General features: G+C 38.4%; 1 protein-coding gene across 3 annotated transcripts in view; it reads left to right on the top strand.

Moving 5' to 3' along the window:
- The window catches only part of BICD1 (BICD cargo adaptor 1), a 182125-nt gene that overhangs the window by 93532 nt on the left and 76421 nt on the right, over positions 1-12172 (top strand). For all 3 annotated transcript variants that reach the window (XM_026090975.1, XM_026090974.1, XM_026090973.1), the window contains exon 2: positions 6502-6714. In XM_026090975.1, the coding sequence (XP_025946760.1) occupies positions 6502-6714 (213 nt within the window). The remainder of the gene's footprint in view (positions 1-6501; positions 6715-12172) is intronic.

The raw sequence follows: 12172 nt of genomic DNA, 5'->3' as shown, positions 1-12172 counted from the left end.
AAACAACAGGACATGCCAACTACATGAAGGTTTAACCTAAATTATGAATAAATTTTAGAGGCTTAAAGCTTTCCCATTTTTTAAGAAAAATACATATAATATGACTTGAGACCATCAGTCACTTCTGCAAGGGCACTGCTGTTTGTTTGCTTTGTAATAGTGCCAAGAAATACTAGTCAGGTTTGGAGCCCTCTGGGTTACTTACTGTATTCTTCAGGAATAAGTTGCAGTCCTTGTCTAAGACCYTGGACAATCTACATACCCAAAGGGTGAGGGAGCAGGGAGTAACAAACAGCCAGGTGATCAAAAGCAAGTGCTGGGCACATGGTTGTGGGAAAGCCCGTGGGAAGAGAGATTCACAGTTAGGCTGCATGCTGGCTTGGATTAGCTAGCGAAGGAAGTGCTACTTGTAGGTTGATTTTAGCAGCGTTCGGATAAATAGGATGTAAAATGCTAGAGGTAAGTAAAGAAGATAGCACACCTAAATGGAGCACTAGTACAGCTGCTGCCACATCACATCTTGCCAGGGGGGCACTATTGTACCAGCTGGTTTTGAGGGAGGGGCTCAGACCTGCTTAGTTTGCATAGAGACGGTTTCATCATAGACCTGCGTCTGTCACTGATTACTCTTTAGCAGGAAAATGTCACAGAACCCTGAGCTTTGGTTAATGAGGTGCGAAGAAAGGACAAAAATATACAGTAAGCTTAATTAAAAAAAAAAATTGCAAGTGACTGAGTGAATATTAAGTGATAAGCGGGTATTCAAGTTGTGCCACAAAATAAGGCCTGTCCCTGTGAATAACCCCAGTGAGGCATCTCTGGCAAAGACTTCCATCTTGGTGTACCACTGAAGTCTGCTTAGGATGTAAGTGGCTCTCTTGGATAATCCCAGCCTGCTTCTTCCTTGCCCCGTGTTAGCAATGTGGAGGTAACTAATACATAATGCATGCTGCCTTGCAGCAAGTTCACAGCTGAAACAGGTAAGCATGTGAACAAGTTCAGTGCTGTTGCATTATGCATCAGGGAAACTACATTAAGTGTCATAAAGGTAAGCTGATTGTTTGCCTGTTCATCTTGGTAGCAGTCAACTCATGTTTTATTGCTTATTAATCATCACAGTCTAGAAGAGTACATTTCTATGCAAATACTTAAGAATTCCTGCCCCAGCAGGTGGCTAGTAAAAATAAATCTGAAACTCAGAAATAGCATCCTTCATTACCTGATTCTGTTTTTAGATGATCTTTTGCGTATGTGCTGCATTGTACACCCAAATCAGACTTTTAGCTTCTCTTCTCTTGTTTTTTTCAAGTGCTAAATATAATTTTCACTTTACAGTGATTATTCATGTCACTCACTGCACACTAGCTTTTCATTGCTGTTAATATTTGACATATAAATAATTTATTCATACATATATTATTTGTTTGGATCAGTCATATTTTTCAATTGCTCTTTCAAAAATCTGTGTCCATCTTACTCATATTTTTTTTATGCCAGTTTTATTCTGAGGTTAAAATTTCCATCAGGGGTTATTCTGAGTTCAGTGACAAAGGGCCTTTTCCTGAAACTTATACCCCTTTCTGTGTTCTCATTGACCCGTTTTCCTGTCTTGTCCACTGTTGCTATCCTTTGTGATGCACTCAAACTAATATTGATCATTGTTTAAGGCTTGTTGTTTCATAGTTTTCAAAGTTTAAATTTTAAGATATCCCTGAAAAGTCATCATATTGGTGTGCGATTCTCAGTTCTCAATATACATATATAATGCTTAGTGGCATCATGTAACTCAGCTTTTATGATCAAATTAAAAAAAAAATCTCCTACCTCAGTCAACAGCATCTTTCAAGCAAAGTGTTGAAATATCATAATGTGAAATTCAGACGGGTCTCTGTTAGGATAGTCCTTGTCGAAATGTTAAATATATCTCGGTGTTCATGGCTGATTTCAGCTGTTGTGCCTGCACTGGGAGGAGAGTTCTCAAGAGGACAGAAGCCATATACGTGGCTTGTACGTTTTATACGTGGATTTGTACAGCCCTGTCTGAGTCCTGATTTGACTTTGGAAGACAACGCGCTTGTCAAAAATACCCTGCAATGTGACTGCTGAAACTAAAAGCCACCATGGGACCAGTAGTGAATTCTAAGAGGTTTCCATGAGTAATCACGAGTGACAGTATGTATCTACACCAAGCAAGGCAGCATCATACTAAAGATAACTGAGGTAATTAAGTAATATATCTCCAAGGCACAGTATAGCACCAATTGGAAATACTATCACAGAAACAATACAAACCAGTTAGTTTGGGCACCATTCCTTTGGTTACAACCGAGTGCTTTGCTTCTGCAGGTAACTTCTTCAGTGTTAGCTCAGAGAGCTATATGGCATACATTAATGCACTTGTCCTAATCCAGTTGAAAAGGTGGAAAAGCATGGAAGAGCGTGGCCCCACTCTTGCCACCCTGGCAACACCTAGAATTTGGTTTAGGAAGAAACCCATATGGACAGCTGTGGTACCAATGCAGGTGACATGGTATTTCTAGGCAGGAACAGCATCTCACCAGGAGCCAACCTGGCTGTAAAGATATCCCCTCACTGTAAATATCTGACAAAAATATTGACTATTTCTCAATGGTGAGGGCAGGGAACATCTGATGTGCATTTGCATGGTACTTCAGCCTTGCCCGCAGCATCATGTGGTATCAAAGCAAAGCTATTTCCCCAATCAGATTTCCATAACATGGTGTTATGTTCTCATATAGAATAGCCTTGGATATGTTCATCAGGCCAGTTTGTATCCCACTCTTGACTTAAATCCAAATGAGCTTTTCTTTAGCTTGCAGTCCAGGTTGCAACCTTATCACAATTTGAAAGAGATTCGTCTGCTTCGTCTTCCTTCCATACCCAATGCAGGTGCCATTTGCATCTAGGTCGCCACAGTAAATGCCTCTGTTGGTGCCAAATGCCCCCCAGTTTAGATCTAATCCATTGCTGGCCCTCACCGCAATATGAACTTCCTAGCTCCTGCTCACCTTTTGGCTCTTTCCTGGCTGACACATTCATGAGGTGGTTGTGGAGACTGCAAAGAACGTTCGGCCATGCGAGGCTGCAGCCTGTTTGTGCTGTTGGCCGAGTGTGAGTGTCCGTGTGAAGTGCTGGTGTGAGGTGTGTTGTCGCTTCCAGGTTGGAAATGGGCAGTTGCTGGAAGACAGTTGTGCCAATTACAAGGTTTGTTGAGCTGAACGGATTTTAAGGTGGCTGGCTTGCCTTACTGCGGGGATGACTTCAGTGAAGTAGGTGTGAGCAGTTATTTGAAATATCTGGGCGTACCTATATCGTAGCAAGGTTATGAGGTTTTGTAAATCAGTAAGCATACTAAGCCAATTACTAAAATATAAATTTAAAGTAGAACAAACACCTGGCTACAAGCTTAAAAATATTGATGTATGGTTTAATATAAAAGTGAGTAATGCCATGGAAGTCCTTAAATGGGTATGTCTGGAAAGTTTTAACTTCTTGGCGTTCCAAAGAGACCATTAGAAGCAGAAGCTGGACTTTTTGCTTACATTTTAATTAAAAGACATGCCTTGTGTTCCTCCTCATGATGCATGGATTTACATAATTTCCATTCATATGGGAAGAGAATTATGCTTCCTTTCTTTCCTTCCTCAAAACTTTAACATATTGATAGGAGTTTAAGAAACAATTAAAATGGTATAATGTGTGGTAGTATTCAAATTTGGTTTCATAGGAAAAAATTCCTAAATGATTTTCATATATTTTCTGCAGTACAAGGAAATGTTAAGAAAGTACACAGTAATTTTCTGTCAAACTTTGTAATGTAAAAATTATATTTAAAAGCTTGGCAATTTGGTTATGCTTTTATGCATTGTATGTGCATTATATTTGCACTTTCCCTTTTCCTTCTTATATAGTGCTCATGTCTGTCAGAGGTGAGGATTTAGACAGTGGGGTGAGGTTATATTGTGTAAGAGCAAGTATATAGCATGAAAAGTATATTACAGCTTTGAAGATCAGCACAGAATTCCAAAACAGAATCAACACAGTTCATAATTGCTTTTTAAAATATTTTGCAAAACAGATGGCATAATTAAATGATTTACCTTAGGTAAAAGATCATATGGATAGTTCTGGTATGGTGCAACTAGAATTCTGTGACTTCACTAACCTACTAAGAAGTTCAGATACTTTTGACAGTCAGTTGTCCTACTCTCCTTTTAGAAATATATATTTGTTCCTGAGATTATGGGGAGGAGAGAAATGGAGAAAAATGTTTGGTTAATTAATGATGTTTCCTTTTTTTTCAGGCTTCATGTGCTAGCTGTTGCAATGATTCTGGAAAACATCCTCAGTGCTATTATAGACCCTTGCTAAACAAAGAAATTATTAGATTTGATGTATAAATAATAATTACAGAGTTGTTTGGATAAATCTTTTCTTGTCTTATATTCTGTTGCTTCCCAGAGCAGTTTAATAAATAGAACATAGGATTTTTATTTGTTTGCTTTTTTTGCAAATCGAAAGGGACCATGGTCCAAAGTAAAGAGAAATCTTTTCAGGAAAACATAGTACGTACCTGGAAGGCCATCATTACTATGTACTTGTATTTATGTATGGGGTTTTAACTGTCCAGTCCTCTGATAGAAAGGGCTCCAGGTCCCATTTCTTCATGGGTGATGAGATTCTCTAGCCATTTCAGTCCCACCTGCTATTCTGTTATGTGTTTTGATTTTCCCCTGGTACCAGCGGCCTTTTACGTTTATCTTATAGTGTCTTGTAATAGACTAGTGCTTTTTGCTTAGGTCTCAAATTAGGCACAGTGAGCCATTTAATATAAATATATATTGTGAGATATAATTTATTAGCAGTGTTCCTGAAACAGTCTTCTGAGTCACAGGTATAGTGACTGAATCAGTGGATAACAGTTTCATTAAATTGAGTTTCTTGTTATTTGGAAAATCCTATCCAGCAAGTTGCTGATGCTTGCTATTTCAGTAATTTGCAGTCTTTCAGGAAGACAGCTGGGTTAATACATTATTGAATATTTTTAGAATCCTTTAATGCTGAGTTCACAGAATTCTCCAAGTAGAGTGGACTTAAAAGCTGCAAAGTTCTGAGCAGGGTTTTGCTTTGAAGTTTTTAAGGGACTGTTTCAGTTCTGGTGCCAGTAAAACTTTGAACATGTTCTGAAAGGCTATAAATACTGACAGTAAAACAAAGAATTTCATTTGGTAAATGGTTCTTATTGATGGGAAGGCAAAGGAGATCAGTGGTGCCAGTGGGAACAAATGTATTCTGTGCTGTGTGGTTTGGTAGGTCTGGGCAGAAATTAATTCCCCGCTGAATGAATAGATACTACCATGACTTATACCTCTCTCCTAAATTGGAAAAATAAAATCACGGTCTTTCAAGGCACATATATTCTCTGAGTTAAGATATGAGAGAGTTTTTTCCTATGTTAGGTCTTCTTAATATTTGCTTACTTGTTTAGGCTTTCTCCTGAGTTAGGCCATATGATTTGCAACCAGATATCTGTTTTTAAAGCTAACACAGACAAAACAGAAAGATCTCGCTTTTATGTATCTGTAGTTTTTTCTTCTGTCTTTGATAGCTAAGTGATATCTCCATCATTTCTACTGTCATGACTTGTACTTTGTTTTCTTCCAAGTTGCTTCTGAGCTGTCCAGAATAACATCCCTTCAGATACTGTCCCTGAGAAAAACTACCTTATTAAGCTGATCCCTCTAAGCCGGTAACAAGAGGAGTAAGAGAATCACTGAAAATTACCTATTTATTCATGAACTTCCTGAACACTTAAATATTTTGGTTATTTCCCTATGGAAAAAGGAACAAAAGCAGAAGCAGAGAACATTAAGTACAAATGAAAGGAATGAAAGAAAGGAACTGTCAAACTCGGTGTTTAGCCTACCGGTCATGTAGGTGGCCACTGCTTGGTACTTGGCTCATTTATCTTTCTTTCAAGTTATGGGAAGCTTTTTTGCACTGTCTCTCATTACCATGAGGTCAGCTCCCAGCATAAAAGAACATTGAGAATGGAAAGCAATTTAGAGAGATTTGCCAGCTATTTATGCTTAGGGGAAAAAAAAAGGCAAAAAGGAGCACAGTTTGCGGAACTAGAGAATGAAGGAATTGATGAATATCAGTTCACCTCATTCAAGAGAGTTAACCACAGGCGGTAATTAATGGCTAGTTAGCAATGCACCATCTTGATCTCAGTGGAGGCTGCCTGGATATGGGCCATATTTCGGTACTGCAAATGAGAACAACTTCAAGATGCTTCATTTCAGCTAAATAAGACGGTGACCCTCTGCTGCTAGGAAGCTGCTAAGACAGTATTTATTAGGTCAGAGTTTGGGACTCACAGATCTACTCCATTCCCTCTAGCTATGCAGGTGCTCGTTACTGTTGATGTTTTTTTAGGACTTCAGTGGTTTTATACTGTGCATTGTTTTACTGTTGCAGGCATTTGGACAATCCTTCTCAATTCACCGCAAAGTGGCTGAAGATGGTGAAACACGTGAAGAGACTCTCCTTCAGGAGTCTGCATCAAAGGAAGCTTATTACCTAGGGAAGATTTTGGAGATGCAGAATGAGCTGAAACAGAGCAGAGCAGTGGTCACCAACGTGCAGGCAGAGAATGAGAGACTCACTGCTATTGTCCAGGATCTGAAAGAGGTAATTGGGTTTGTGGATGGAGCAATGGGGTGAATTTTCATGGAGTATGATGGATGGCATGGCACTGAGTTATGAAATAGTACAGGACATAAAAACACACACCTGCCAGTCGATGACCGTCAGAGACTTTATGGCATGAGAGGTTTGGGATTTAGAAAGGAAAAAAAGCAACTAAAAAAAAAGAACCACTCCACCCAAAACCAAAACAATCTTCAAATACCTTAAAGCCCACTTCAGGAAGTTATAATTTTCAAAGTACTGTAGGGTTTTGCATTTTATTGTACAGTTCCTACAGGTAGGTGCATTTTACAGAAATATCTTTTTTGCATTCTTCTCATTCATGCAGCTCCTTCTCTTCTTCTCACCTTTTACATCATTTCTCAAGTATTTTGGATTGGCTAGTGTTAGCTAAAGCTTTCACCATTTTTGTCCTACTCGGGAGTAAAATTCAAGGGCATGCTCATGTTTAGAAAATGGGCAATAGTAATGAAACTAAATGTGACTGACAGTAGTCATTGATTATTTTCAATGAAAATATTAGTAAGGTTTAATAATTTGTTGTTGTTCCCTGAAATTTGGAAGTTTGGACTGAAGTTCCTTTACTTATTACTGCTTCCATATACCAGTTAGTGGAGGAAAACTGATCTATTTTTACTGATTTATTCTTTCTCTATTGATGGTTCATCTGTACAACTTATGTAGCAGCACTCAATGGGAGACCATAAAAGAAAGGAAGGTGATTTTATTTCATTCAGCTTTACTAGCAGATTGGCTCCGGCTCACATTCTTATATAAGCACTAAGATGTGTTTGCGTTTGTCCAGCCAATCTGACCAACATTAATTGTGATGACATGGAGAATAAGGGATGCTGAATATCAAGTCCTCATCACATATCCTGGGTTCCTCTCAGACTGGCAACCATGTGATCATTTTGGATGTGCCTTTGGTACCTTTTAAGAGCTGACATGTACTGAGATCTTTTGCCTCTTCATCTTGTCCCAATTCTGTGAGTCATTATGTGACACTGCGGATTTAATCTTTGTTCTTTAGTCTCCTTCCCTCAGTGTAGGCTATTTTTCCAATCTTGGTGTCTGAGAAGTTGCACATCAGTGTACTATGTATGATCTTGATGACCTGTTCATCGAGGTGCCATCAATGCACACTGTTCCTTTATCCTTCTTCTTACCTTTCTTCTAATACTTACACATACACATATTTCCATTCACACTTCGTTCATACCAATCCTAATGTTTTTATTACAGACCTCTACAGATTCACTTTCCTAAGCAGACAAGTAACCTCACATCATACCTGCTTCCCCCAGGCATGCTTAGATGTAGGGACTCTCGTCACTATCTGGCTGCTGGCAAAGAGCTTTCCTAGATGATTCTGGAAGGCACTTCTTTCACGTGAACTTAACAAATTAACAGACATTACCATTTTTTTCTGTAGTTGAGTGGAATGGCATCCTCTTAATCTACAGAAACACCTGAGAAATTTCTCTGGTTACCAGGCTCCATGGACATGGTCCTTTATTCTGGGTTTAAGGATTGCCATAGACAAAAGGATGGTACGTTCTTGTGTAGTGGTTGCACTGAACTTGCCCTTAATGCAAGTCAGGTTTGAACAAGAAGTAAATATATGTTATTTACATAATACAAATATAAACCGTGTGGTTATAAATACCACTGAGGTGGTTAACAGAAATAAATACAAGTTTATATCCACTTATCCTAAAATAATATCCTAAAAGCTTCTCTTACTCTCTGCTATGCAGTCAATAAACTACTGAAACCCATTTTGTTAAAACTTGCAGGAGAGCAGAAACCCTGTGACCTTGGGCTCAGTCGCAGAAGAAGAACTAAGTTAGAGGATACATGTTCATCTTTGTGCTCAGTTCTTTCCTCAGGGGTCTCCTTGGGATTCCTTCAAATGCAAATCTCCCTTCCGTTTTCTGTCATGATTATTGACCTGCAAGTTATTCAGGAGGCAGTTTCAATACTCGTTCTCCCTAGAATATTGATTGTCCTCACTTCTTTGGAGATAATAGTAGTCCTCAGTGTGAGGCCAGCTGCAGTTATTTCCTGTTCTAATGCTAAACAGAAACAAGTCCTAGTAGTTAATTAAAGTATGAGAAAAGAATTTGCCTGAATAAAAACCAGGCTGATAGTGTTCTTTATTTATAAGATGATGTTGGAACCTGAGTATAAAGTCCTTCAGTATGTTGAACTTTATATAACTACGATCAATTTATTTAAACATAAATGGGATTAGTGCATTTAGTTCATTATTGAGCTGACACCAGACACTATTATGATTAATCACTTGAAAATAATAATAGAGATAGGATGACTGACACTTACCCAGCTCAATATTGGTCCAACCATGTAAATCCCAAGACAGTAATATCTGAGTCCCTGCAGAAATGAGGTGCTCTGCTACTGTAAGTTTGTATGAACCTTGCTTCATTCTTTCTCCTGCTAATATGAAAAGGCAGATTTAGCTCACTCCAAATCTTGAAAACTACTAAGGTCTTTTGGGGGTGTTTGGAGGTTTTTTTGTTTGATTGCTTACAAAATGTCTAGCACATTTTGGGGTGAAGGCAGTCATTAGAAGCTGCCACAGGAGAATCACTGCAATAAGAAATTCATTTGTCTCTTTAACCAGTATATTTGAAAATCTAGTTATAGAAAAAGTTTGAAGAAGAAAGGATGATCCTTATGTGAGCAACTGTACTGAGTGATGTAAAGATAGATTCTGGATTTAAGTTGCTTGACTGTACCCTGTCTCTCCCTGCCCCCCAACAGAGGATGCTTTATAGTTGTTTTTTGAACAACCATACTAAAACATCTAACTAAACCCAAAACTAATCACTTTCACCTTCACACTTGATTTTAAAAAAATTAAACACTACTCTGTGGTTCTGGAAATAGCATTTTTGCATAGATAACAGAAACTGATGGTATTTTAGTCATGCACYCAACTAGTGCCCTATGATACTGAAGGCAGATTGTGAGATTTTCAAAATATTGCCCCTGTTTTAGGTACCGCATCCCTAAATAACACAGTCAGTGCTCCTCCATTCTGTAATCTGTCCTGGGAGTTYCCTTCTGAATAGGTTCCTCTTTCTGAATTTGCACAGAAATCCATAGTCATATGAATGCATGTGAGCATTTTGTGAACCATCAGAATACACTTGAATGCATACTGATAGCTTTTATGAATCCTGGGAATTCAGTAGCCCTGGAGTTTAAAAATTCATGCCTTTTTGTAAGCATGTGCCATATTGTCACAGCTGATGTCTGCAGAGTGGCTTGACCTGGATCCCTCTTGTTATGAAAGAGAATGTATCAGGCTCAGGTCTCTAGAGATTATGCATCTCAATTGGGGAAAGCAAACAAACTGATTTCAATGCTTGTCACCAGGAAAAGACACATTTTTGGAGTACTTGAGCATTTGCTTAACCTTGATGGTGAAGAATGGATGAGGAATCTCTGGAAGTGGATGGTTTTCTAGGTTCATGTTAAAATGGTTGAAACACCAGCACTATTATTTATGATCTGATAAGAGCCGTTAGAGCTTTGAATAGGAATATTATTAATTATCATCTAATTAAGTAAAATACACCTTTTGGAAAATGGGTGGACTCTTTCATTCTGCCCTCCCACCAAGACACCTGCCATGGGACATGGAACATTATTAGGAGATTTTTAAAACTGCTGTAATATGAATCAGAAATTATACTGATTTCATAAATGAGGCCAGAGAGATCATTTTTAGTAGTCAGAGGTCAGATTCATATATTTTACGAATCACATAGTTTATGGTAGCTGGCTTCTGTATCTGAAGAGATCAGTATGGTTATCAGCTCATTTAACCTTTTGTAACTGCTTATGAACTGCCTACCTTTATTATAAATGTTAAAGAAAGAAACTCTGTAATGTGTATTTAAAAATATATAATCTTTTTTTGTTTTCTAATTCTCCAGTGATTGTGTTTTTTCTCCTATTTAAAAACACCATATTTATTTATAGTGGGGAACTGAGTGACTGGTTCTTCCATTTGTGCCGTTGAAAGATCTTTCCGTATGGTAACCATAACCACAATTTATAGAAGGATAAAGAAGATGAAATCACTGTCCTGAGAAGTGGATAACCTATTGAGAGTGGTGATTATGGAAGCACAAATAATCCAGGTCAGAAGTTGGATCAGAAAGTTCTTGTGATGGGATCATCTTCAGAAGGAGGCTGAATGCCTTGGACCTGTGCATCTGACTCAAAACATGTGGCAGCTAAAGGGGAAAAAGCCTGAAGGAAGGGAGCAAGTGTAGTTGTAGAAAATGGAGATGAAAGATGTCAGTATGGTTTGAGTTTTGTAGGTGTTATGAGACTGGGATTAGGAATCAGTACAAGGCAGGTAAATGAATGCTTCTGCAGTCAAAGAGGCTGGCAGGTGTTGGTCAGCTCTTTATTCCCAACCCTCTTGCATATATGAAATGGGACTAGTGAAAAGGAGGAGGAATAACCTATCAGTGTTGGGAAGCAAAGGGTAAAAGCACATAGTCTGTGTGACTAAATGTCCCTGCAGCAGCTGCTGGACTTGCAGAAAGAAATCGGCATCTGGGTACCTGCAGTCCAGGAGATAACAGATGAATAGTGAGATTTATGTGATGATAATGTTAATGAGTGCAACACTGCACACCTGGGCTTCTGGAGGGCAGAAGAGAGAAAGGCAAAAGAAGGGATGCAAGCAAGGGAAAAGTGGATAGGGAAAAAGAACAAATAAGTGAGGGAATACATACAGAAACCAGATGAAAGAAATTCGAGGATGAAATCATGACACCCCCTGCCCTTGAAATCAATAGCTAAACTTTTACTCACTTCAGTAGTACAAAGATCTTGTACTTCATGCTGATCACGGAGGGTGTGGCAGTGATGGTTTGGACTTTTTTCTATGGAGAATGCGTGTGATTGCAAAGCCTGAGCACTTTAGCTTGGTGAAGAGCTACCACTGCTAGTTATGGCCATTTCAGAAACAGCTTTATGCTAAGTGACCATACAAAACACATCAGAAGTGGGGAAAAAAAGTTACAGGCATTGCATTCAAGTTGACTTTTATCTAAAGAAAAAAAAATCAGAGTTGGCATTTTTATATTTCGAACATACCTTTTAAAAATTCCTACTGGGCTATTTTCTATTTAGAAATGGTACCTTTTCAGCTTGAAAAGTCACAAGAGTTAACCTTTTTTCTCATTTTTGACAATGCAAAATAAAACTTAAAAACTTTAAATGTGAGCACATCTCTAAGTAAATACCTGCCTCAGTTTCAGGTTCTTGTTTGGTTGCGTTGGGGTTAGACCCATGAAAGAATTTAAATATTTAGTGCTTCCTAACTAATGTAGGATGTAGGTATGTCCAAAACTGTGATGCTTAAAAGATTTGTTCAATTGCTGTCTAT

Source organism: Apteryx rowi, unplaced genomic scaffold (assembly GCF_003343035.1).
Source record: "Apteryx rowi isolate R43461 unplaced genomic scaffold, aptRow1 scaffold_888, whole genome shotgun sequence".
Lineage (NCBI taxonomy): Eukaryota > Metazoa > Chordata > Aves > Apterygiformes > Apterygidae > Apteryx > Apteryx rowi.
This window is presented reverse-complemented; position numbering and strand designations above follow the sequence as displayed.